Raw genomic sequence first — 24256 nt, 5'->3', positions numbered from 1 at the left:
ACATATATGGCTAGTAGTAATATAGATGTTTGTAGAAATGTATTAGATATTTGTACAGCGCCCTTGAGGTGATTTTGCACAAAAACAGCGCTATACAAGTCATCCCAATAATATTATTATAATGATTAACGGCTATACGGAGCAAATTGAGTCGGTCCCCTCATGCTCGTTATAACCAAGTTTGACTGTGTATGTATTATTTTCAAAGAAAAATCGATTTTTTTGAACGGGGCCCTATTTTTGCGAATAAAGAGGAACATATCTTTTGAAAGTTATGCATAAATTTTTCTGATTTTGAGGGCCACTAATATCAAAATGTTTTGAGGGCATCTGATGGATGACCTTTCTTTCCGGGTAGTAATACGGATTGACGTAACAGTACTAAGAACAGATGGATTGATAACAACATAAAAAATGCAGTACAAACCTTTCTGGCATTTTTAACTTGAAGAACAACGTATCCTGCCAGGGTTTCCTGCAGGTCTTTGTCCTTTTGTTTTTGAAAACGTTCAACGTCCGCCAAGGCTTTTTCTGTGAAATCTCTATAAAATAAAAACACATATTGAAAAACAAAAAAATGTTACATATTGTCTATGCAAGTTCAGTACCGTGTATGAGAAAATGATTAAAAAAACACATTTTTTTGGCGCTTTCAGTTAAACGGTACAAACCGTATTAATTAGTATATTCAAATTTTGTAATTGACCAATAAACCGCTTGTACTCGGTTAACATCAATACCACGAATGAATCACCCCCATATTAAAGAATCATATTAAGTCTACCAATTCCTTAGTTAAATTTAAAAAGTTAATTTAGATGTTTGTATTGACAGACGATTGTCTCAATATTTTTTCACTCTTGTCCTTTCTTAAATTTTAATATTCAATATAATTCCCATTTGCTAAAAACTGAATGTCACCCTAGCTGTCTTTATTATCTACTTGTTTCTTCTTGGGAATAATGATTATTAAGTAGTTATGGTTCAAATATTGTTACAATATACTGCCAAATTACCCATCTGGTAACTAACTCATCAAATACATATTTTTTTCTTTCTTTTTGAAATATTTTGTGTTTGAATGTAGTATTACTTTACGTTTGTGATTACTCTATGTTTACTTCAATCAAATGTAAATTGTTAACCTCAATACAGGCTTAGTCCTAGTGAGGTTAATTTTTATGAGAAAAAACGTGATTTATGTATAGTGAGATGCAATAAATAAATGAAATAAAGAAGCAAGACCGTATATATCCCTAGATCCAATAAAGCAGACCAATACAAACAATTCTATGACAGTATCGCATTAATTGATCAAAATCTTAGATGGGACCTACATATCAAAGGAATCACGGAAAACTCACAAAACTTATATATTTATGTAAATATCTAAGAATTGTGGTAAATAAAAAGGACAAGAAAAGAGTCTATTACGCTTTATGTCATTCTCCAATTGAATATGGAATTTTAGGATGGGAATCTGCTGTATCTAAGTATATACGTAACCTGAATACAATTCAAAAAGGAATCATAAAGACCAAGTTTTGATGTAACAAATATATGCTATAAATATAATATTTAAACTATTCAAAAATACTGAATTCTCTACAATACCGCGTATTCACCACAATAGGTCAAATCACAAAGACATAAAATGTATCAAGTCTTAAAACCACATTCGGACAAAGAAACTACATTTATTTTGCAACAAAACTCTACAATATCCTTACCCCCGATATAAAGCAAATAGAATAGTTGAATGATTACAAATCAAGAATAAAAATCTGGCTCAAAGAGATCAATGAAAAAACATTGAAAACAAATAAATCAGAAACTGAATAATTTTAGTTCGCCTCAGCACTGATCACCCTAGTGAGTATGAGGAGGAATAAGGAATACAATTTACTATACATTTATTCGCTATCATATTTTGTACGTACAATGTTTAAATAGTCGCTATAATAAAATTTAAATAATATTTTTGTTTTTATTTACTTATTCCATTCAATTTGTACAATTTTTTTTATAACATTTCAGATTTAGGGTATAAGTTGTTATGTTATGTTATGTTATAAGTTGTTATGAATATTATAGGTTACATAATACGACGAATATAACTTACTTCAATTCCTCGTGTGCCTTCTGTATGGCTGTCCGATCGCCGGTGATCTTAGAGTCCAAAGTGCGGCAAGTCTGGTCGCGTACAATGTCCGGGTCTGTGGTGCCAAACAGGCGCGACATCAGCCCCGACTTGCCGGCCGCTGCCCGCTCTCTTTCTGCCACCCTAAAACACCGCCCACCATCATTATCAGCTTTAGTTCTCTCCTTCCTTGCTAACCTAACTAACTATAGTGTTGTAATTTGGTTGTAGTTTCGACACCGCCCACCAGATGTCGGTAGAGTGTGTAAATCTAAGTTATTACTATCCAGTTAATGTACTTTTAAGGATTTTCCGTAGACGGCTGTACTTACACCATCTGACAGAGATAGCATGTCGGTCGTACCCAAATGGTTACAACTACAGCCGATGCTAGCCGATCCCTAGGTGGGGAGCTCACTTCCTAGGGGATAATTATATTACGATAATAAAGTATTTTATTTTTTGTTATCTTTGACGAACCAAAGCATTAATTGAATACTCCCGATCTTAAGTGCATTCCATACTAAGAAGATATTTAAACAGTACACCAGTTTATTTTATTAGCCATCAGGTTTTTGCATACACTCCTTGCCTCATTCACATTCATATACCGTCTCATACTTACTCTTCTGTTTTTGTGACTCTTGTCATGGCGCGACTCATGTATCTGGTTTACTTGATCGTGCCAACTCTTCCTCGATTACTTCTAAACTTCACATTCTCACACTCCTTTTCTTCATTAATTCGCTCTACATTTCTAAACCAACTAAGCGTCCTTACTCATTACGCCTTGCATTCTTTGCGAATCTCCACATTTCTCAAGTGATCAATACTTGATTTTACCACACACTCGCCTCAGGGATCTCATCTCTATGGCATTCAGCTAGCTTCGCTTCTTTAGGCAAAACCTAACTTTAACCCAGCCCAATTTAACTTAATCCAACCTAAAAACCAAAAATAATCTCACCTAACATAACCTAACTTTTAATCGAAACTAACATAAATTAACCTATCCTAATGCAACGACCATTTGACTGACATCTAATATGAAAGAGATGGCATGAGAGAGCAAGAAGGAAAAACTATAAAAGACTGTGATCGGTTGTACTGCACTAGTCCCAGCGAGAGGTTGTATGTGTATCATCGTACTAACATTTTCTGTCTTTGTTGTTTCCATAAAAGAAGTTTGAGAGGGATGAGGACGATCGTGGATGACGTACGTACGAGCTCTCGCTGGTACTAGTTTATGACTCTTAATAATCAAAGAGATTAGATGTGTTAATTGCAGTCATTTGACTATTATTTCGCCACCCCGATCCTCCGTATATAATATTCATGCAAGATAACATATATGTACACCTAACTTGAAATAATATTTAATCATTGATAATATTAACTGTCAAAACGATAAAGGTGAAACAGAAAAATCAGAAAAAATTCGGTCACATCTAGAAATGTGTATCATTGAGTATAATACATATTAGAATTTGTTTAACTCAATAAGTTATTCCACTATAAAAAAAGGTTCCATGATAAATCATCACACCTTTAAAAAGTGATATAAAGTCATTAGAAACTATGAAAAAAAAAAATTAAACCTAACCTACTTAACCCAGTTAATAAAGTTTTTGTTTCATCACTTTCCATGATTTTATATAACTTTTTAAAGATGTGATGAATTATCATTTTGATGATTTATCCGGTCACCATAAAAAATATATCACAAGTTGGATTAGTCATGGAGCCTACAACAGATTGTATCAAAATTTAGGGCATCACAATTTTTTTTTTAAATAAACTTAAAATCAGACAATTTTACAAATTCGCTAATCACTTAATCCTGCAAAGTAAGAACTTTGATAAAAGCAAACGGATTAATATTTTACAAATCAACAACAAAGAAAAATACTACATAATTAGAGGTCCCCTACTTTCTCAATTGATCAGTACTGGGATTCCTCACAATATTTTCGAATCCACTAATTCCCCACACAATATTGTCGAATCTAGCTGAATCATGATACAAGAGATGCTGCGAGACTAGTCGTAAAATGAATGAAGTGTTGAATAGGAGATTACCTTGACGTTAAGCATTCCTCGGAGGTCTCGACGGCCAGCTGTAGCGCCTCGTGGTGCCGGCACACATTCTGCAGGGCCTCCGCGAAGAACAAGTACTCCTTCAACTGGTCGGCGTACTGCTCCTCGTCCTCCAGGATGCTGTCTATGCTCTCGGCTATGGAATCTGCAAACAACAGGATCACTCGTCAAATCTTAAATCAATCAGTCACAGATAACTGGACAAATAGTGAAATGGAGGATCTTAAATAAAAATGATTTTTATTTATCACTAGTGCATCTCGCAATGCTTCACTATTGCTAATGACGTTCCTGGGCGTCTCTGACGTTTTCCACCATTGACTACTGTATACCACAATGTTAAACACTCCTGGCACTATCTTTTTACTATTATAAAGTGGAGACGGCTTACGGATAGTTCCCGTGAGCACTTAAACCGTAGGCTCAATGTGCTGTCTCCCATTTTACCTCATTCCTTTAACGGTAACCCGGTTCCGTGATTAATTTCACCAGGGTTGCCATTGGATATGTGTATTTCATTCCTGGTTCCACAATGTGTCTTCCTAGGTAGCAGAGCTTTGTTCCCAACAAGGTGGAACATTGGCACCATGTGTGAATTGGAGTCTCTCTATCCTCTTCACATTTCCTGCATCTGTTTGTATTTTTTACTCCTCGGTTTATGTCGATTGCTTACCGATACCGACAAAGTGGGAAGATGACATTTATTTTGAACATCAAGTGTACAAAATTTCATCAAGAATCAAATTTCTGCTGAGGTGGGAAAAGAGGGTGGGGGTGGTTTTTCAAAATCTCATGTAGACATTGACCTTCCTCCTGTTTTGAAGGTAATCAATCTTTCATCGGTCATTAAAATTTCATCAATCTTGGAATAAAAATGTACATTCGTTTAAAAAACAAACCCACACCGGGACACCTTTCTTTATTTTATTTATTTATTGGACAATTTGTATAGCGCCGATTTTGTGAGATATCACCTCAGGGGCGCCGTACAGTTGATGCAGGTATTACAAAAATATAAATATTACAAAAATAAGTTAAATAAAAGTACATGAACAGCTGATGAAGTACAGGAACAGGTGATACGAAGATAGAAGATGGAGACTCTGCAGCAAGAATCCTAAGTGCTGAGGAAACTGGACCAGCTGCTGCAGCGAAAGAGCACACCGCGTCCACCAACAGTGCCAGCACGAGGTTCGTCATCCGTCCAGGTACGTGTCTGCTGCTAATTAAGCGCTGACACAGTATCCTCACATAGATAACAGACCTTGGCAGCACCGCTGTGACATTCGGCAATTCCATCATTCATCTACATGTAATGTTGTTCCTGGTGATTGTGTTAGTGCATTGTGCCCGCAATAAAAGGCGACGGTCGGGATAATAAATTACCCTGGGCTTAAGGAAACATTTCTTAGGGCCTTAGGGCCTAGTTTCCAAGAATTCCATTGAAAACATCTGGCGTACCCAAGTTACCGATCCTCGTCGCAAGTTCAACTTCAGCAACAAGTGAATTTAAAATGTCGATTGACTGATTTTAAAAATAATTTCAAAGGGATGTTGCCTCATTTCTCTTGAAAATACTAACAAAAACACAAAGCGGTTGGAGGACGCGTTAGGACGCGTCCTGCTGCCACGAAGGGCACTACATATAGATTATTATTATCAAGCATAAGTACTGCAAAAGACAGAATTGAAGGAATATAATGTGCTCGTAGACAAACGACCAAGAAGATCCTGGCTTAGAATGAAATTCAGCTGTGGTGTTTTTTTTTTTACATAACCCCACAAAAGAGGACCTTAGGAAAATAATTTCCCTCAGGGCCTATGTCTCTTTAGGGATACTGTGTGGAGGGTCTTTTTAAGGAAATGAAGAAGAGGAAGTTCTGGGAAGGAAAAAGATATGAGGGATGTGTATCAAGAGGAACGCACAAACGATTTATCCCTTTCGCTGCGACACAAGGCGATGGGTCGAGAGATCAGTTGGAGAGGTCAAAAGGTCTCCCCAAACCAGCCTCTCCTGATCTGGCACGCCACGCAGCTGGTGGACAAGCGCGTCCTGAACATACCTCACCTGATGAAACCGGGCACCACTGCTAAATCACCAAACTTAACAAACCACTTGGAGTGACCTATGGCAGAGGTGTTGGTTATCCAATAAATGGTTTCCGGGGCGGCGGTTCCCAAACCCGCCTCCCAAATTGAAGTGTGACTTCAAAGTGACGTATATATATATATAACAGGAATGGCGGTGCTCAACCTACAATAGGAGAAGCATAATAAAAAGAAGAAGTAACCTACCAAAATAGTGGCCAGCTTTCTGGAATCCATCTCCCATCTCTTTTTCAATGACACTCCACTCACTGAACAGCTTCCCATAGTTGGCGTGCAGTTTGCATAGAGTGTGTTGCTTCTCTACCATCTTTGACCTACAAGTCACAATAATTAGTATTACATACATTCATTATTAGTAACTACTTTGCTATAGTTAAGTTTACTAAGGCCCGGTATATCGTTCCACCCCTAAAAAGAACTATGTATTTGCTAAAATTAGGGTCTAAGATATTTACCAGTTACTAAGCAAGCTTATGCTACATACGGAAATAAATACAAATAATTTAATATCCCTTTTCACTTTTCACTATCCGTGTTCAACATTAAATATTTGAAAGGGGACAAGATTTTTTTAAAGAATACACAAGCTTCTAAAACGGTATAAAAAAAAATTCATTCATCACTTAAATTATTTTTTTATATCTAAATTCAACATGTGACAATGTCAACGTAAACCTCTTCTAGATATGTACCTACCACACAGACATATGAATATATAGACTAGAAATTAAAGATGAGGGGTAAAATCAACTGTTGAAGAACGAAGGGGGTAAAGCTGACTGTGATTCGTCAATAAATCAATCTGACAGTATATAGGCATCTCGCATTATAATATCACCATTTAGTACTTAAAAGTAAAATCTGCTTTTGAATGAATAGACATTTTTACATGGGAGCGCAAATTACTCGCCACGTTATGAACAAATTTGCAAAGTCCAAATTCGGCAAAAAAAAATTTCTTCTATTTTCAGAGTCGAACATTTTGTTTACGTATTTAGTTAAGACACTTTTATAAGTGTTCATAATTTACTTCCCAGTAACAACGATGCGCACACTTGAGAGTCGCTACATTCGACCAATGTTGGCTCGATGTGATAGTATATCGTCGCATTAATTCGTAGACTGCGTAACTCCAAATTTTTCGAAAATACGTTTTTAATGCCATCTGGTGTTAAAATTAGACCCGCATCGACTAGTAAAACTCGAAAATTTAAAAAAAAATTAACCTTTTAGATGAACACAAATTAGGAAACTGCGTAAAATTATGGTGCCATTTTTACTCGCGAATACTTCGTAACTCCTTAATTCAGTATTGGCCGGTGAGCCGTGCACGCTTGTTGTGTTTTTGACTGAGGAAATTTATTTACGGTGTAATAGTTTTACCGTGAAATTAACTGAGATAAGTTGATTAATCAATTTTGAACATTTTATAACCTTAATTTTAATTGTGAAGTCACGAATAGTGTTTTGTATCTGTAGTCTAAACTGACGTCTTCTGCACCGTGTAACGCTCTGCCGTAGCTCTCTTGTTTTATGTGCCTCTTGTTTTATGTGCTCTATTCGTAAATACCTAATAGGTCCTTGTTCTGTGATTATCTCTTCTTCAAGGTCACCATCTCTTTGCAAGTGGATCTCCTCCTGATGCATATCCGGATCCGGTTCTTCACTGTCCTCTTCAAACAAACCCAAAATATTTACGGTGGAACGTGCGGCAATTCCATCTCGTCTCTCCTCAGACACAGTCCGTTCTCTGTCAGGCATCTTCCGCGGGTCAAGCACATGTCTTGGTATGCCATCTACTTCGATGTTGTTGACTGAAGTAAGTCCTGTCACCCTTCCATGCACGATGTGCATCTCCCATCTACTGGTTTAACCGCAAGAAGATCGCCCACTTAGAGCTCAGTCAATACTTCCTCTTCTATATTCACTTGCGCAGAAGGGTGTCTCCACTCTCCATCTCCATCTATCAACGTCCTTTCTTCTCGCCTCGGGATCGACCAGCCGGGCAAGATGAAGCGTTCACTTTACTCCAAAGTGATGCTGAGCATGAAGAGTTTCTACGCTTAAAGCACATGTTTGCTCACCAGTTCCACTTTCAAGTCTCTCCCACCTATCTTCACACTCTGAGGAGTCTCTTTCACAACGTTTCCTGTCATGGCTACTCTTTGCCCGGGTCTTGCAAACCCTAGTAAGTACATCAGTTTTATTTCTACAGGACAACAAGGGTGATCGACAATGTCAGATCAAATTCTTCTACAATCTCCTTCATCAACTCCAAGCGTCACTTAACGATCATCTCTGACACGACTACTCCCGGTCAGTGTAGATCTCACCCAGCACAAAACCGTCGCCGAATCTGTAATGATCTCCAGAGTTTGAAGATTTCACTTGAGAGTCAGATTTAATCCCTTAAGGAAGGAACCAATTCCAAACTTCGAGTCAGATATAAATTTAGAATTATCCCAGATTAATATTGAAATTAAAGACATAGCGGCTTGTATAAAACTACTGGAACCTAAATGTTGCTCAGGACCAGATAAAATTCCCCCCATATTCCTTAAAAACTGTGCAGGTAGCGTCTCTTACCCACTATACCTACTCTTTAAACAATCACTTTCATCGGGTAAGTTCCCGCAAATATGGAAAAACAGCTTTCTTACTCCAATATTTAAAAGCGGAGACAAGTCTTTTGTTGAAAATTACAGACCGATATGCATACAATCGTCGATGCCGAAAGTTTTTGAAAAGTTAATTCTTCATAAAATATGTTCTTGTGTAAAATTTAATATTTCTTCTTTTCAACACGGTTTTGTCTCTGGCCGATCTACTCTAACTAATCTTACACTATACGAAAACTTTATCTCATGTGCTCTCGCTAACAGGCAACAAGTCGACTCAATTTGTACGGATTTTAGTAAAGCGTTCGACAAGGTTTGTCATAAAATCCTTATAAATAAATTGTCAAAACTTGGAATAAGTGGTAAACTATTACACTGGATTAAGGATTACTTATCAAAATGTATACTGACTGTATGTATCAAAGAACACTTGTCTTACGAATTCGAAGCCACTAGCGGTGTGCCTCAGGGTTCACACTTAGGACCAATATTATTTATACTGTTTATAAACGATGTCACTTCTATTTTCTCTGATGTTCACATATTATTATTTGCTGATGATATGAAAATATTTAAAATCATTAAAAATATCAATGACTGTTTGTCCCTACAATCCAATTTCAAAAAATTTGCAGAGTGGTGTTCCATTAACAAACTTACACTCAATATTAAAAAATGTCAAATTATGAGTTTTTTCAGAATAAAAAACCCCATCAAATATAGTTATACACTGAACAACCACATTTTATTATCTGTACCTGAAATTAGGGACCTCGGTATAATCTTTGATAGTAAATTATCATTTAATAATCACATAAATGTCATTACTAGTAAAGCAATGAAAATGTTGGGCTTCATTACTAGAATATCTAAAGATTTCAAAAATATCCATACATTAAAATTACTTTATACAACTCTAGTCAGAAGTCAATTAGAATATAATTCGTCTATATGGAACCCTTCCTACAAAAACTATGCAAACTCCATTGAAAGAATCCAACATAAATTTCTCAGAACAATTAACTTCAAATTAGGAATTCCCTCTGACGTCATTGATTACGATTCATTATTACAATTAATGCATCTCTTATCGTTAAAACATAGAAGAATACTTAATGATCTAATTTTTTTATTTAAAATAATCAATCACTGGTTTGACTCCCCTGAATTAACTTCGTTGATAAACTACCATGTTCCCTGTAGAGAAACTAGACTTAAGTCACCTTATTATTGCAACAATACTGGAACTAACGCAGAACAAAATTCAATAATACATCGCTTACACAGATTAGGCAATGAATATTCCAACATCGATCACGCTGATTGTCTATTACATATCATATAAAAGATGCATAAAACAAAAATTGTCGAATAATACCATACCATCATAATGTTTATGTACTTCAGATTAAAAACTACTAGTACTCGATAGGTAGAAGCTGATATCAGTGCATTATATATTATCATAGTCATCATAGGTACTATGTAAAACTTTATCGGACTGTCAAGCAGTGTCGCACATTATTATTATACACGCGATTCTCCCATTTATTACTTTTGTTTCCTTTTCATATTATAATAGTATATATTTTATTCTTTTCATTTTCTAATAGTTTATACCTTTCTAAAATTTTTTATTTTGTTTTTTACAAACTCTTATTGCCTTTCAGACATTTTATAAGCACTTCATTCTTGCTTATACTACTTTATTGTAGATTATTACATATAATGTCTTACTTTGACTTAATACTATACTACAGATTGCTACTTATATTTTATTTATGTCTCTTTTTTTCATACTTTTAACCTAACTACTATTTACTGATTATACCGTTATACTTACATTTATATTGTTGCATTCCTTATGTTGCTGTACTATTCTCTGTAATTTAGTATGTGAATGGCACATGTTGTGCCGTATATGTGAAAATAAATAAATAAATAAAAAGTACCAGCATTTACAAGACTTAAAACAGACATTAGAAAAGGATTACCACTCCTTTAACGATAACCTTCCGCATCATTAAAATCATTAAAATGCATCTAAATAGACTGCCTCGACATACACATACATTGTTGTGTTTTATTTTGTAAATGTAAAATTCCTATCTCCCAAATTTTCCGCTAGGTTGTTCATAAAACTGTTCGCAGAAAAGTATGTATCTTTTGTAAAATGCGTATCTCCATTCTCGGTTTTTACGTAAACTTCCTAACTCCGATTTGAAATAGAAAGCCTTAACTTACAAAAGTTGATTGATGATGATGAAAATGATTGAAAATAAATTTCCAAATATATTATATGTTCGAAACATAAATAAAAAGAATAAGCCGTCTTTCATTTTTTTTCACTACGAGGTTTTTTGTGCCTCCTGTAAAATTTTACATTTGGGAGTTACGCATTCTACGAATTAATGCGACGATATGTTTCTACAACTGATTCATATTATACGACGTGAATAAGCTTAAAATGATGCTTACAGCTTACATATGGAATGTAATACGACAATTGGGTTTATTCTCTTTTTCACATCTATTTTTACAAGTTTTCATATCACAAGCCACTATTTTGCCATGTTATTTCATAAAATGCCTCGACCATAGCTCGACGCTAGTTCGAACAAGAATGATGATGTCACATTCTCAAGATTCACGGGAAGCCATACGCGAGCCCAGCCGGCACCAATGGAAACGGTATGGGGAGTGGGGAATAATACGCTTTTAATCACTTAGGGCAGGTCTACTAATATTCATATGTCTATGACCTACCTGCGTCAAAATTATTTTGCACATATTTTAATCTTACTTTTTGAATTTTTGATTTATTTCAATTTTCCTTAAAATATCTGTTTATTATTCAGTTCAATTTTTTTTTTTTTTAATAAAGAAAGACAAACATTCCCGGGTTACAAATAACCTGACAATATTTGAAAATCTCCTACTATGTACCACTACAGTAAGCTGAAAATGTTGCTTGTGTTGTGATGGAGGACTTAGCCAGCCGAGGAATTGAACACACTACGCCCGAGTGAGACCCAAGCGCGATGTCAACTCGGCCACCGACCGGTCAAAAATCTTTAATTTATTTCTATTATGGTTTATATAATAATACTAGAGGGCCTGGGCAGACGTTGTCCTGCCACAGACAAGACAGCCTTCTATGTCGGTCGCATTTTATATAGACCTCATTTTATGTAGACCGCCTTTTATCTGTTGTCGGATATTTTATGCATTTGACATACATAGAATACATGCGCAAGTCACATACATCATAGATATTGTTTTGACGTTACATTTTAAATTTTTACGTTTCATTTGATTAATACATAAAGCTTACACAACTTAAAAATGAATTATGACCCTTTTTTCCTTAAAATCGCATTAAAAAATATTGTAGGGGGGGGTGTAGAGAAGTTAAAATTTGGTTAAAATAAAATGATTTTTTGGATGATAACATCTATAAGGACTAATAGGTGATCAGGTCCAAAATTATCCTCTGTTTAAAGCTGGAACCAACCATACATATTCTAATAATTTATACAATAAATAATAAAATCAGTCAGTCTGCATTTACATCATTCCTCACTACAAATTTAAGCGGACTAAATCAGTCACTTAAGTTTTGATTAGCAGCAGAATAGTTCCTTTTTTAGACGCCGACGCGCTAGCAGTGACATGTGTCAAATTATTATAATTATTTAAAGAGCAGGCAGCATTCTGCTGATGCGCCATAGCTGATATCACAATGAGTAATTGAGTTGTTTTAAATTTAAGATAAGTTAATCCTTTCTCCTCTCCAAATAAGAATCCAATCTAGCTTTAAATTGGTTCATATTAGTAGAATCAACGATATGTTGTGGAAGTTTGTTCCATGCATCCACTGGTAACTAATAATGGCATACTTCCAATTCACCGAAATTTACGTAAATTACCTCATTTTATCAGTATGGACTATTATATTCATCGAGTGATGAGGAATGTCCGGTATTTTAAGAGGGATTTTAGGTTTCAACATCAGGACAGTTTCTTTTCAGCGGTTAGTTTGTCATAATTTTACGAAGATTGCAATGACTCCAGCAAAAAAAAAAAATTTAAATTAGTATTTTCACCACTCTAAAAATAAACTGCTGTCGTTGAAATTTCGAAAGAATGCGATTTCATTATGACAGTAGACAGCATAGATATATCACTCATGTAGACAGAAGTTTGGTTTTACAAAGAAAAAAGAAATACATTCCTCTAATAAAATCATAGACAATATGTGTAATATTGGAGATATCGGATTATTTTGCAAGCCGCGCTCTACATTCCAACCAAGCCGAACTTTAAATCAACTGATATACAGGGTCTAAGTAGTCAATATAAAGGAACCGCACACTTACCTCGTGAACAATAGATTGTTGAGACTAGATTCTAATTGCTTTCCGTACGCTTTGATCATCTCGAACTTGGCATCCGGGTTCTTTAATCTGATTGCGATGGTTAAGGATTTGAGTTTCTTCTCTGCCAACACCATATAACCTGTAAACAAAAGGCACAAACATAAATATTATTTAATAAAGAAGATAATATAGGATGCAGCAAAACAGACAGTGCAGTTTTGAAAGGCCGGTACAACCCGTGTGGGGGGATAGGAACCTGGGAGGGGACGTGTGTTGGGAGGGTCGTGTCGTTTTCAATCGTTTGGTTTTCAATGGTTTGGTCCGGACAACACCGGGGCTTCGCAAAACCGTCACTGTCAACGCTCAATGTTGTTTCCATGTGGGAATTTTTTTTTGAACCTCAATAGGAAGAATTAGCAGAGGAAACAGATCTGGAAGACATCTGGTTTCAAGAGGACGGTGCTACGGCCGATACTACTCGAGTTTCAATAACGAAACTGTGACAGATGTTCTCGTTTCTCTAAGGGGTGATGTGGGGTAGCCCGCGTGATCACCTGATTTGAGCATTTGCAAGGATGAAGCAAAATTTTTTTAAACATCGGCTTCACACCTTAGAAGAACTCAATGGTCGAATTCGGGAGGAAATCGCCGCTATACCTGTTGAGATGTGCCAAAATGGTGCGGAAAATTTCAGAAATCGCCTTCATCAATGTATCGCTGCTAGGGGCCATCATCTTTCAGATGTCATCTTCAGGACTTGATGCAGAAAACAGCATGATGTACCGAATAAAATATAATAAACCTCATTTCTGTAAGTGGCGCCGTTTCATTTAATAGCCCTTCAAAACTGCACTGTCTGTTTTGCTGCATCCTGTATTAACAACAACGATAAAGACAAAGAAAATAATAAGGTAACACGGGGAACGAGGGTATCGTTAGTTTTATTATGGTCTATAGACCTGTCTCCATGACGGTCTCCCGCCAGCCATGCTCCATCTGCAGGAAGCCGAGGAAGTGAGTGTCGCGGCAGAGGCCAGGATGGGCCGCCACACGGAGTAGAAAGTTCTCCAGACCGGCGCGGCGCCGATCCACAAACTCCGGGCTCAGCGTGTCGCTCTTTTGCCACGAGTACAGAATCTGCAACACAACAAACATTGAGGTGATATATTTCACAAAAAAATAGCTAATTGAGTATTTCGTATTATGGGACGAAAATTGAAAATGTGTTACTGGGTCACCGCAAAATAATCCTGGACGGTAATTTTAGTCTACACTTGTGAAGAAATAAAAATAGATTGTTCATTGATTTTGTAAGAGAAAACTTTTGTAAGATTCTGTAGGTATCAAAGATCACTGTTTTGTTTGTTTCTGAAACTTTATTTAGATGTGTGCAAGATTTCATACATGCATAGGGAAAAATACATACATAGCACATATCCTACGAAAAGTGCTATGACGTGTGGCTTCCTTTAATGCTTTTGGTACGTTATTATAAAGTTTTTGTCCCTAAAAAAACATGCTACTTTGTGTGTGTGCTTAAGTTTAGTTTTGGGAAGGCTCCTTGACAACTTATCAAAGGATAATTGTGAACATTTTCATGGCACATGATATTAGTTTGTAGATATTTAGGGAGCATGTTATTTTTACTGTGTGGCAGCCACTGAAGAGAAATGCCGATATAAGGGTTTTGTGGGCGTGTCTGCTAATTTTTCCTTACTTCTGCAAAACAATTTGTGTATCTAGATTCTTTTTTGAGGAGATAAACAGTTTCATAAGACTGCAGAAGAATGACTAGGGACTGGAGAACATTTGTGAAGGAAGCTTAGTTCCACCCTGTAATGTAGTAGTCCTAGTTGATGATGTTGAAAGGAAAAGATAATAGCAAATTTGAGGTGATGTATATGTATGTATATATATAATATTAGATACAGCCTAGGAACTCATAATAAATTGTACAGCTTTTTCACAAAAACGGTGCTACAATTATTAAAATTCTTTTCTTATACAAAAACCTGTCGGATTTATATTTACTAAATGTGTGTGCATAAAGTGTAACAAATCAAGGCAGCCTCCAGTGTCAGAGGAGTATGCAAATATTTACTTTTGATTCAAAATCGTGTACGCAGCAGGCTTTATTTATTCTTATCTAAAAAATTAACAAATAAAGCAGCTGTTTGTGATGGATCTACGAAACGGTTGACATTCATTTGAGAATGGCTATTTTTACAACTTTATCCTAAGCCCAACAGCTCAGCTTCAGCATTTTCTAGGTTCTAGATTACGGTTCTCTTCAAAGTCCAGGTTAAATCTTTCCTTTCTTTAATCAGCTGTTAGCTCTGTGTAGAGTTAATATGAATGGATAATATGATTATGCCAAATTTGCAGACATGTCAGGAATCCCAAAAGGCTTAAACCTAGGACCCCTATTGTTCTTTAAACTGATGAAACGAAATTCAGCACAACATAATTATGTCACAGCTAATGTCTGTTATTTGTGGAAAATCATTTTCAATTTGAGAACCGCCGCCCGGGGAACCATTTATTAGATAACCAACACCTCTGCCATAGGTCACCCCAAGTGGTTTGCTACGTTTGTTGATTTAGCAGGGGTGCCCGGGATCATCGGGTGAGGTGTGTTCAGGACGTGCCTGCACCAGCTGCTTGGCGTGCCGGATCGGGAGAGGCTGGTTTTGAGGAGACCCTATGACCTCTCCATCTCTCTTGACCCGTCGCCTTGCGCCACAGCGGGAGGGATAGATCATACGTACGTCACTCCTGGACATAATGATCCCTAGATTCCTACCCACCCCTCATACCTTTTTTCTTCCCAGAACTTTCTCTGATTCCTTTCCTTAAAAAGACACTACACATAAAAAGAAAAGATAGGCCCCGAGGGAAATTATTTTATCTGTGTGGGATTAATGTAAAAAAAACTCAAAAATACTAATATTGAGTGTCCATTAGTTAGTAGTTTGAGATTTCATATTGTCACCTCTCATGCAAAAGTCACCAACCCACATGCACAAGTTTTTGAGATACAATTTGCAAATAATCTTACATGAATACTTAATTTTTTTTTATCGAAGGAAGCAAACACTTTGTGATGTGACATTATACATTAAATGAAAAAATACACTTTGTAAAACACCACTTTTATTTAAAGTGGTGTTTTACAAAGTGTATTTTGCATTCAATACTTAATTTTTTATCTACCTGCATAGATAAAATTTCGATTACATAAACTTTAAAACCGTATTTTAAAGTTTATGTAATTATTATTTTTTTTTTATATAAACTCCACACAGGAGGCCCTGAAGAAAATAATTTCCCTCAGGGCCTATGTCATCTTTGGGGATGTTGTGTGGAGGGTCTTTTTGTGGAGAGGAAGGAGTGAACATGGGTCTTGAAGAGTCCCATGTTGTAGGAGGGAGGAAACAGGAGAGGCCGGCAGTTCGTTCCACAGCCGAGCTGTTGAACTTAAGAACGAATCGTAGAATCGTAATGTTTTAGCATTCGAATTTGCAGTACCTCGAAAATGTGTTATGGTTTGGTGACTTTTGCATGAACAGCAACAATATCTATTATATAAACTTCTTAAAGGCTATTTACCCGTTTCTCTGGCAAGGGTGGCATCACAACATGGGGGTATGTGAGTTGGAGATAATCATGCAACTGCTCAAACTCTGTGTAGCGCCTCCATAAGGAGCTGATCTTGTGCTGCAGCAGCTGGAAATGCTCATCCGTTACTCTGGAAACATATAATAGAACTATTAGTTACCCTTCAAAGACCGTTGTATTGAGATTCGTAAATAGTGCTGACCAGTCGAGATAATTCTTGTTAAACATTTACCTACAACTACCGTTATTAATAAGAAGAAAAAAAAACAAACATTTGATTCAATTTGATGACAATAAGAAACGACTATTTCAGTTGTCGGAGAAGGAAAAGAGTGATATATATTTAAAATTAATTTCGTAAATATTTAAACATGTAAAATTCTTAATATTGGAGGCTGATCAATGTGAGGTTTGCCCGGTTGGCTGATAGTAGGTACTGCCACCCTAAAAAAGAAAACACGAAGTCATTTAACCAGGGGTAATAATGCAGACACCCTAGTTCGAAATTAGGTATGAAAATCTAAAAATAATTCATGATAACGGTGCTATATAAATGGGAATGTAGAGTTGGGCAATAGTGCTACATTATAAATGGGCCCCCGTGTTTGTGCAGTACACAAAGGGTGGCAATGCAATATAATGCGAGATGCGGGGTTTGAGTACCAGTCAACCGACATCAATCCTTGGACTAGCTCATTCAAGGCAAGATATCGTCTCCACTCAACCTGGGAGGTCAGTTATCTTTTTTGCTACTTCATTCAGAGCGAGACAGGGCTTTGATAATGACAAAGGAGTGATATTTTACAACGATATATTATGGCAGGGCTTCGTACACAAACACAAGGGAGAACACCACAGAGTATTACAAACTTATACGTACAGGTACATGGTAAACATCACGGGTACATGGTCTTTCTACCTGATTGCGACCTCTCTCTCTCTGAATTTATATTACGAAAACGGCACTGAAATTTATCATAGCACTTAAATAGGGGTTAAAAGGATCAAGCTTACATAGGCTTGCATCGGTGATGCGTGGTGAGGTCACCATTTTTGCCAAATGCTGGGAACATGAATCAGCATGATTAGATTCGCTGAGAAAACCAGTCAGGAGTTTATACTATATTCCTTATTGAAAGTTACCTGATTTTAGGGTTTAGCCTATCCAGATGGATATTTAGTATGGACATTCCTTTTGAATTTGGTTTTTACTTCCGAGCCGCGCAGGACACAGCTCGGAGCACATGTGTGTGGGCGGAACGCGGGCTTGTAAAGAGGCCGGCCAACGGGCAGCGGCGGCGAACCGACAGCGCTAGCCGCTTGGGCCGTTAGTTCCGAAAGTGGCCGCCAGAACGTCGATAGCGTGTGGCAACATCAATTATTATTACTTTCTTACTATTCAAACGGATTGTAAAATTATCAAACAAGCGTCTAATCAGAATCACTCTTAACCCTTTCTCTGCTGGAAGGTTTTTTTTGTGGATGTACTAGCAGGCTGCGAAATCAAATCTTCATATAAAACAGCGTGTTAATGCTCTAATTTTATACGGTCGGCCCTGTTAGCATGGCTACCTAGAGCGTTTAAGGCACATAACCGGTTAAATTATGTAAATAAAAAAACTAAAAAGTTTACCTTATTCGGTAAATATACAGAAAATTTGAACATGGTTAGGCACATCTCAATGAAATACGAGGCGTATCCAGAAAGTAAGTGTACTGAATTTTTGTAGGTTACAAATCTTTTTATTGAAACAAAAAAATTACATGATTACCGTAGTACATATGTAAGCTATTTTTAGACATAGTCGCCATTCCTCTCAATGCAGGTGGTGAAGCGGGGTATCAATTTTTGATGCCTTCCTCGAAGAAGTTTCCCGCCAACCCCTTCGTCCACTTCTCTACCTCCTCCTTTACCTCCTCGTCGGTTGAAAACCTTTTTCCACCCATGTACAGCTTCAGGGAGGTAAAGAGATAATAATCTGAAGGTGCTAGGTTAAGGGAATGTGCGGGGTGGTTCAGGATATCCCATTTAAACGAAGCAAGCAGTTCCTTCGTGGCGTTGGCCGTGCGTGGTCTGGCATTGTCGTGCATCAGGCTGACTCCCTTTGTCAGCATGCCTCTCCTCTTGTTATGAATCGCCTTCCGCAATTTTTTTAGGGTCTCACAGTATCTTGCAGAGTTGATGGTCTCCACTTGAGGCAGATATTCAATCAAAATTATGCCTTGACAGTCCCAAAACACGGATGCCACGGTTTTCTTGGCTGAAATTGTGGTTTTGAACTTTTTGGTGGAGGGTGAAGAGGTGAGAACCGTTTTTAAACTCGCGATACCACTTGTACACACTCGTACAATTCATAGCTTTATCACCATATGCAGTTTTAACCTCATTATAAACCTCAAACGGAGGTTTTTCCTTCCAAACGAGATAACGGATGACGCCGCATATTTCGCATTTGGCGGGAGATTGGATTGACATTTTTCACGAAACGTGTTGTCGCGTTGACACTTCTCAACGTACTGACCTTGAGGTCAGTACGTTGAGAAGTGAACTGAGGTCTCGTTGCGGAGGGGAAGAGTCAGGCTACACGTAAGTGTAGCCAACATATCGAAAATAAAATTCATTCGGTCGTGAGAGCCTCAGTACACTTGCTTTCTGGATATGCCTCGTACATCTATTTCAGTAACCAAAAATGAAAAAATAATGCAATTTAATGGGTATTTTCTTAATAATTTTCTTCATCTAAAAACTGATAATTTAACATCTTTTCTTCAAAATAAGAGAAGAAAAACCTCCATTTACAGCTGAAATACTTACTTCTCATTATTATCTAACTCGGAGTCCCCAAACTACGGCCCGCGGGCCAACACCGGCCCGCAAGCACCACTGATCCGGCCAATCATTTTTTATTTTGATTAAATTTAAAGTGTAAGTAAATTATAGAAATTAGTAATCAGATGTTTTTATATAACGTCCAGAGACACAATAACTGACACACATAATTAAATTGAACATTTTAACTGAGATATGAGATTTATGGTAATTATTTCTCTAACTGCCGCACTTTTAGGCACAGATTACGGAAATTACATTTTGTTTCAACAATTACTACAAGAAACAATTATTTACAAGCACAAAATAGATTATTGGGTTCTTAGTTTGGTTAATTAAGTAATTTGTGTATTTAGACTGAAACGAAACTCTCGCAAGTGTTAGTCCATACAAAAAAGTCCAAAATGGCGGCAAAGGGATCAGTTTATAAGGTGAATTTATACTTTGATTGAATAAAAATGGAATTGTAGTGCACCTTTTATCATCTATCCCGATGTAAATCCTTGTTTCTTGTAGTAATTAAGTAGAAATGAAGTGTGATTTCCGTAATCTTTGCCCATTAAAAGTGCGGCGGTTTGGGAAATATTTACCAAACTTACAATACGAAAGTGACATACACAGGTAATGCACATAATGAAAAAATTAAACACAACATCATTTTTTCAAAAGCGCATATTAACCTGAAGGATCCGACCAACTACAATTGTGAAGGAAAATTCTCCTACAAGCCAACCCCCACAATAGCAGTTTGGAGAATTCGGCATGTTCATCTTCAAATATTGAGTTAATTTACCGGTAAATTTTCGAAATACATAAAAGATTCATACTCTAAAACTGAATGTTTTCTACCATACCATTTAAAGAGGAACTCCTTTTTACTTACAGAGATGTTTTAACTAATTTTTTTTTGTATCCATGCATCCCTTCACAATTCATCAAACTTTTTTTCACTCGCATACAGTCTCGTAACGCACGTCGATGTATGCGTGTTGTCATACTATTCTAATTCTAATTGTTTATTAGAATTTTTTATCTTTATAGCTAATAAAAAACTGTTTGAGAGATGTGAAATCCTTTGTCCACTATAATATAATCTTCTTAATATTTATATTAGTGAAGTGATTACTTTAGATATACCATTTTATTCATGGTCCATTTTTTATTATCTCCAATAATTTCAGATAAATAGTTTGGGTTTTTAATTCTTAAAAATTAATGTTGGCAATCTGCTGTCCATTATTTGCAGACCTAGAATCCTTATGCATTATTTTTGGAATAGAATTTGTATTACGCAATGATTTAGAATAAGCCCAGAAAGTCTTTACATTATCTTTTATCCCTTGGTAAACTAGGTTAATATAGGTTTAGCATTCTTTAAGTTTTTTATTTGATCTTTTTCTAAGAGTAGCATACTGGGCATGGTCTCTTGGGTAATTGTGTTTTTTAGCCCGTAGTCTAACCTTATTTTTCTCTGTGAGGAGCATTTTTAGAGATTCGCTAAACCAATCGGGATAGTGATTTCTTATGTGAGTTTTTTTTTTTGTTTTTAATGTGTTTATCTATAATATTCCATAGTATATTGTAGAATAACTGTACCTTATTGTTGAGATGACAGTTGCTGAAAAGTGAGATCCAATTTACATTTGTTCTTTCCTGACAACATCCTTCATAATTACCTTTCTTGAAGTTTTATGTAATGGGAGAATGATTTTCTTCTAAGTATATTATGTATAAGTATAATATAATTTATAAGTGTAGTTAAAATAAAGTGCCCACCGCGCTTAATACTCTTATGTTAACCCTATCTAATATGGACATGGTCTCATGTAAGTAAGGTCAATGGTCGCGTAGTAAGAAATCAATAATTGTAATCAATGTGTTAATAAAACTGCAGACAAATCTTCATAAGATGAGACTGACAACCAACTAACTAACTAACCATCACGCCGTTTCCCCGCAGGGGTAGGCAGAGAGGACGGACCGCCAAACAACTCGGTTTGGCACACATTCCTTGCCTCATTCACATTCATACATCGTCTCATACATACTCTTCTATTGTTCTGACTCTTGACATGGCCCGACTCAAGTATCTGATTCACTTGGTCGTGCCATGTCTTCCTCGGGCGTCCTCGACTTCTGCTACCATTCACATTTGCATCGTATATTCTCCTTACACTCCTTTCTTCGCTCATTCGCTCTACATACCCAAACCATCTAAGCGTCCCTTTCTTGATCTTACTCATTACGCTTACATCAGCCTTGCACTCTTTGCGGATATCCACATTCCTCACACGATCATACATGGTTTTACCACACATATGCCTCAGGGATCTCATTTCAACTGCATTCAATCTACTTTCATCCTTTCTTTGCCAGTTCCATGCCTCACTTCCATACATCAGGGTAGGTACCAGCACTCCATTGTGGACTGCTTCGCTTCTTTGGACAATTTTTTGTTAGCGCCAACTGCGTTCAGTCCTCCAAATTCATCCAACAAAGGTACATTATTTATGCGTAAAGAAAAAAATCGTCGATACTATAATGAATAAAAATAAACTATGAGTGATTATAATTGGAGTGGAGGCATTTTGAAGGTAAATTTGCTTTTAAATTTAACATAACACAAAATCAGACACTAAAAACCTAATTTTGGATATACGTATACAATAATTCAACATTTAAGAATGCCATAAAATAAAATTTATAAATTAAAACCTGTTTGGTGCAGCTGTATTATTTTTTAAACAATGACCCAAAATTTCAGAAAATCATGCCGGTCCATGCAGCCAATTCATTGAAATCCTTCCCGGTTCCTAAGGGTTAACGGTGTCCCACTTTTCTGTATATTTACCGATTATTTTTCTTCTTGTGCTCTCTCCTATTGGAGGTCGTCTATTATCATGACAATCTTCACCCTGGTTAAGATAACCGCTTAGATTTCGACTTCTGTACTCACTTGACATCGATGAGGTAAACCATGTAATGATCTCGCACGTGAAGCGGACCATTTGCACGCTTCTCCGACTCCAGAATATTTATTTCAGCATGTTTCAGCAAATTGTCCTGCAAAGACGAGTGTACATTAGATGACACATCAAGTAAAATAATACAACCTCGTTAAGCTTTGAGCCTATACTCCGTCAAAACAGATACTAACCTCATCCTTTATATCCAGTAGGGCTATGTAAGGACTGTTGACTTGCGTTTCTTTTACTTCTTCCATTTTAAGAAAGAATTTGGTAAACTTATAAGCAGATTTGATGGTGGGATTGAGCAATTTCTCGGTCGAGTAATGCACAATTGCACCATATACCTAATGAGAATAAGTCTACGACCATTGCACAAATATATATTATTATTTATGTTTCGTATTTTAATACGAACGGATTACTAGCGATTAGCATATATTAAAAGTAATTTGTATTAACAACACGGTTTATGTATCACTTTTGGCAAAATAATGACACAAATTCCATCCGTCAATCCGCGAGCCATAGATTGCCATAGATCATAAATATACCACTCTCTAGATCGATATCTTCGGGCTTTTTGTATGCAACAGAATTATACAGTACTTAACCACAGATATACAAGCAGTACCTACCGTGCGGAAAAGAGCAGTAGACAAGATAGAAAAAACTCAAGGTCATCTAAAAGTAAGATGCAACCATAGACAATATAATTGCTCTCGGCCTACTCCATTCATTCACTAGCCCAAAAAAATATTTTAAAAATAAAAATGTCCTTGAAGCAGAAAAATGTCGAAATGTTTTCCAGGGGCAAGGTTCATCTGACTAAGAAAATAAATTTTTACAGTGCATTTCCTTGAGATGAAACTTGTTAATCTGAGAAGAAGAAACCCAAAATGACAAGAAAATTTCCAAAACATGATTGTCCGACAGTATGACGAAGAATTCCGACATTTTTTAGCCTCATGAACTCATGGTTACATATGTTTAAAAATCTTTAATTTCACCAAAACAATAAGATAATACAGGATAACACTAATCAATAACATGAATAAGTTTATCGATATAATAAATAACATTTATACGTTGTGGAGGAAGACATATGCCAAGTATGAAGCATTGTTCAAAAAACCGAACGAATAACTGTCAATTCACTTTAAACTTGAACTTACGTAGGTGTTGAATATATGTTTGTAACTCGCTAACACTATACTGGCTTATATTGTATTTTTATCACGAACAACTTTAACACGCAATATTTTCGACGGAAATGATAGTATTTCGGCAACAAATGACAACCCGCGTGTATAAATAAACCACACTCATTTTGTTTGAATGATTTGAAACTGTCAAAGGCAAAATTCCGTCATCTCTTTCTGTTACACGAGTCATTATGGTAGAGAGCGAGATATCAAACCAATCCTTCTTTTCTCACCAATGAGATCTGAGCTTTTAGCCATATTATTCGTTTTCTATAAGAATTTTGAGGTGGGCGT

General features: G+C 36.4%; 1 protein-coding gene across 2 annotated transcripts in view; it reads right to left on the bottom strand.

Annotated features, from left to right (window-relative positions):
- Positions 1-23274, bottom strand: part of LOC149423298 (sorting nexin-4-like) — a 30254-nt gene extending 6980 nt beyond the window's left edge. Inside the window, exons 1-9 of one of the 2 annotated variants that reach the window (XM_089632639.1) lie at positions 22949-23274; positions 22748-22854; positions 16953-17091; positions 14303-14480; positions 13344-13482; positions 6533-6660; positions 4220-4382; positions 2123-2284; positions 428-542 (exon numbers count right to left, since the gene is read on the bottom strand). In XM_089632639.1, the coding sequence (XP_089488765.1) occupies positions 428-542; positions 2123-2284; positions 4220-4382; positions 6533-6660; positions 13344-13482; positions 14303-14480; positions 16953-17091; positions 22748-22854; positions 22949-23014 (1197 nt within the window). In that variant the 5' untranslated portion in view covers positions 23015-23274. Of the gene's footprint in view, positions 1-114; positions 543-2122; positions 2285-4219; positions 4383-6532; positions 6661-13343; positions 13483-14302; positions 14481-16952; positions 17092-22747; positions 22855-22948 lie in introns of those variants that run through there. The other variant, XM_089632638.1, reaches the window with a different exon arrangement.
- Positions 23275-24256: the final 982 nt, after the last annotated feature.

This window comes from Hesperophylax consimilis, chromosome 6 (genome assembly GCF_061612785.1).
Source record: "Hesperophylax consimilis isolate HC1 chromosome 6, BYU_Hcon_1.0, whole genome shotgun sequence".
In the NCBI taxonomy this organism is placed as follows: domain Eukaryota; kingdom Metazoa; phylum Arthropoda; class Insecta; order Trichoptera; family Limnephilidae; genus Hesperophylax; species Hesperophylax consimilis.
This window is presented reverse-complemented; position numbering and strand designations above follow the sequence as displayed.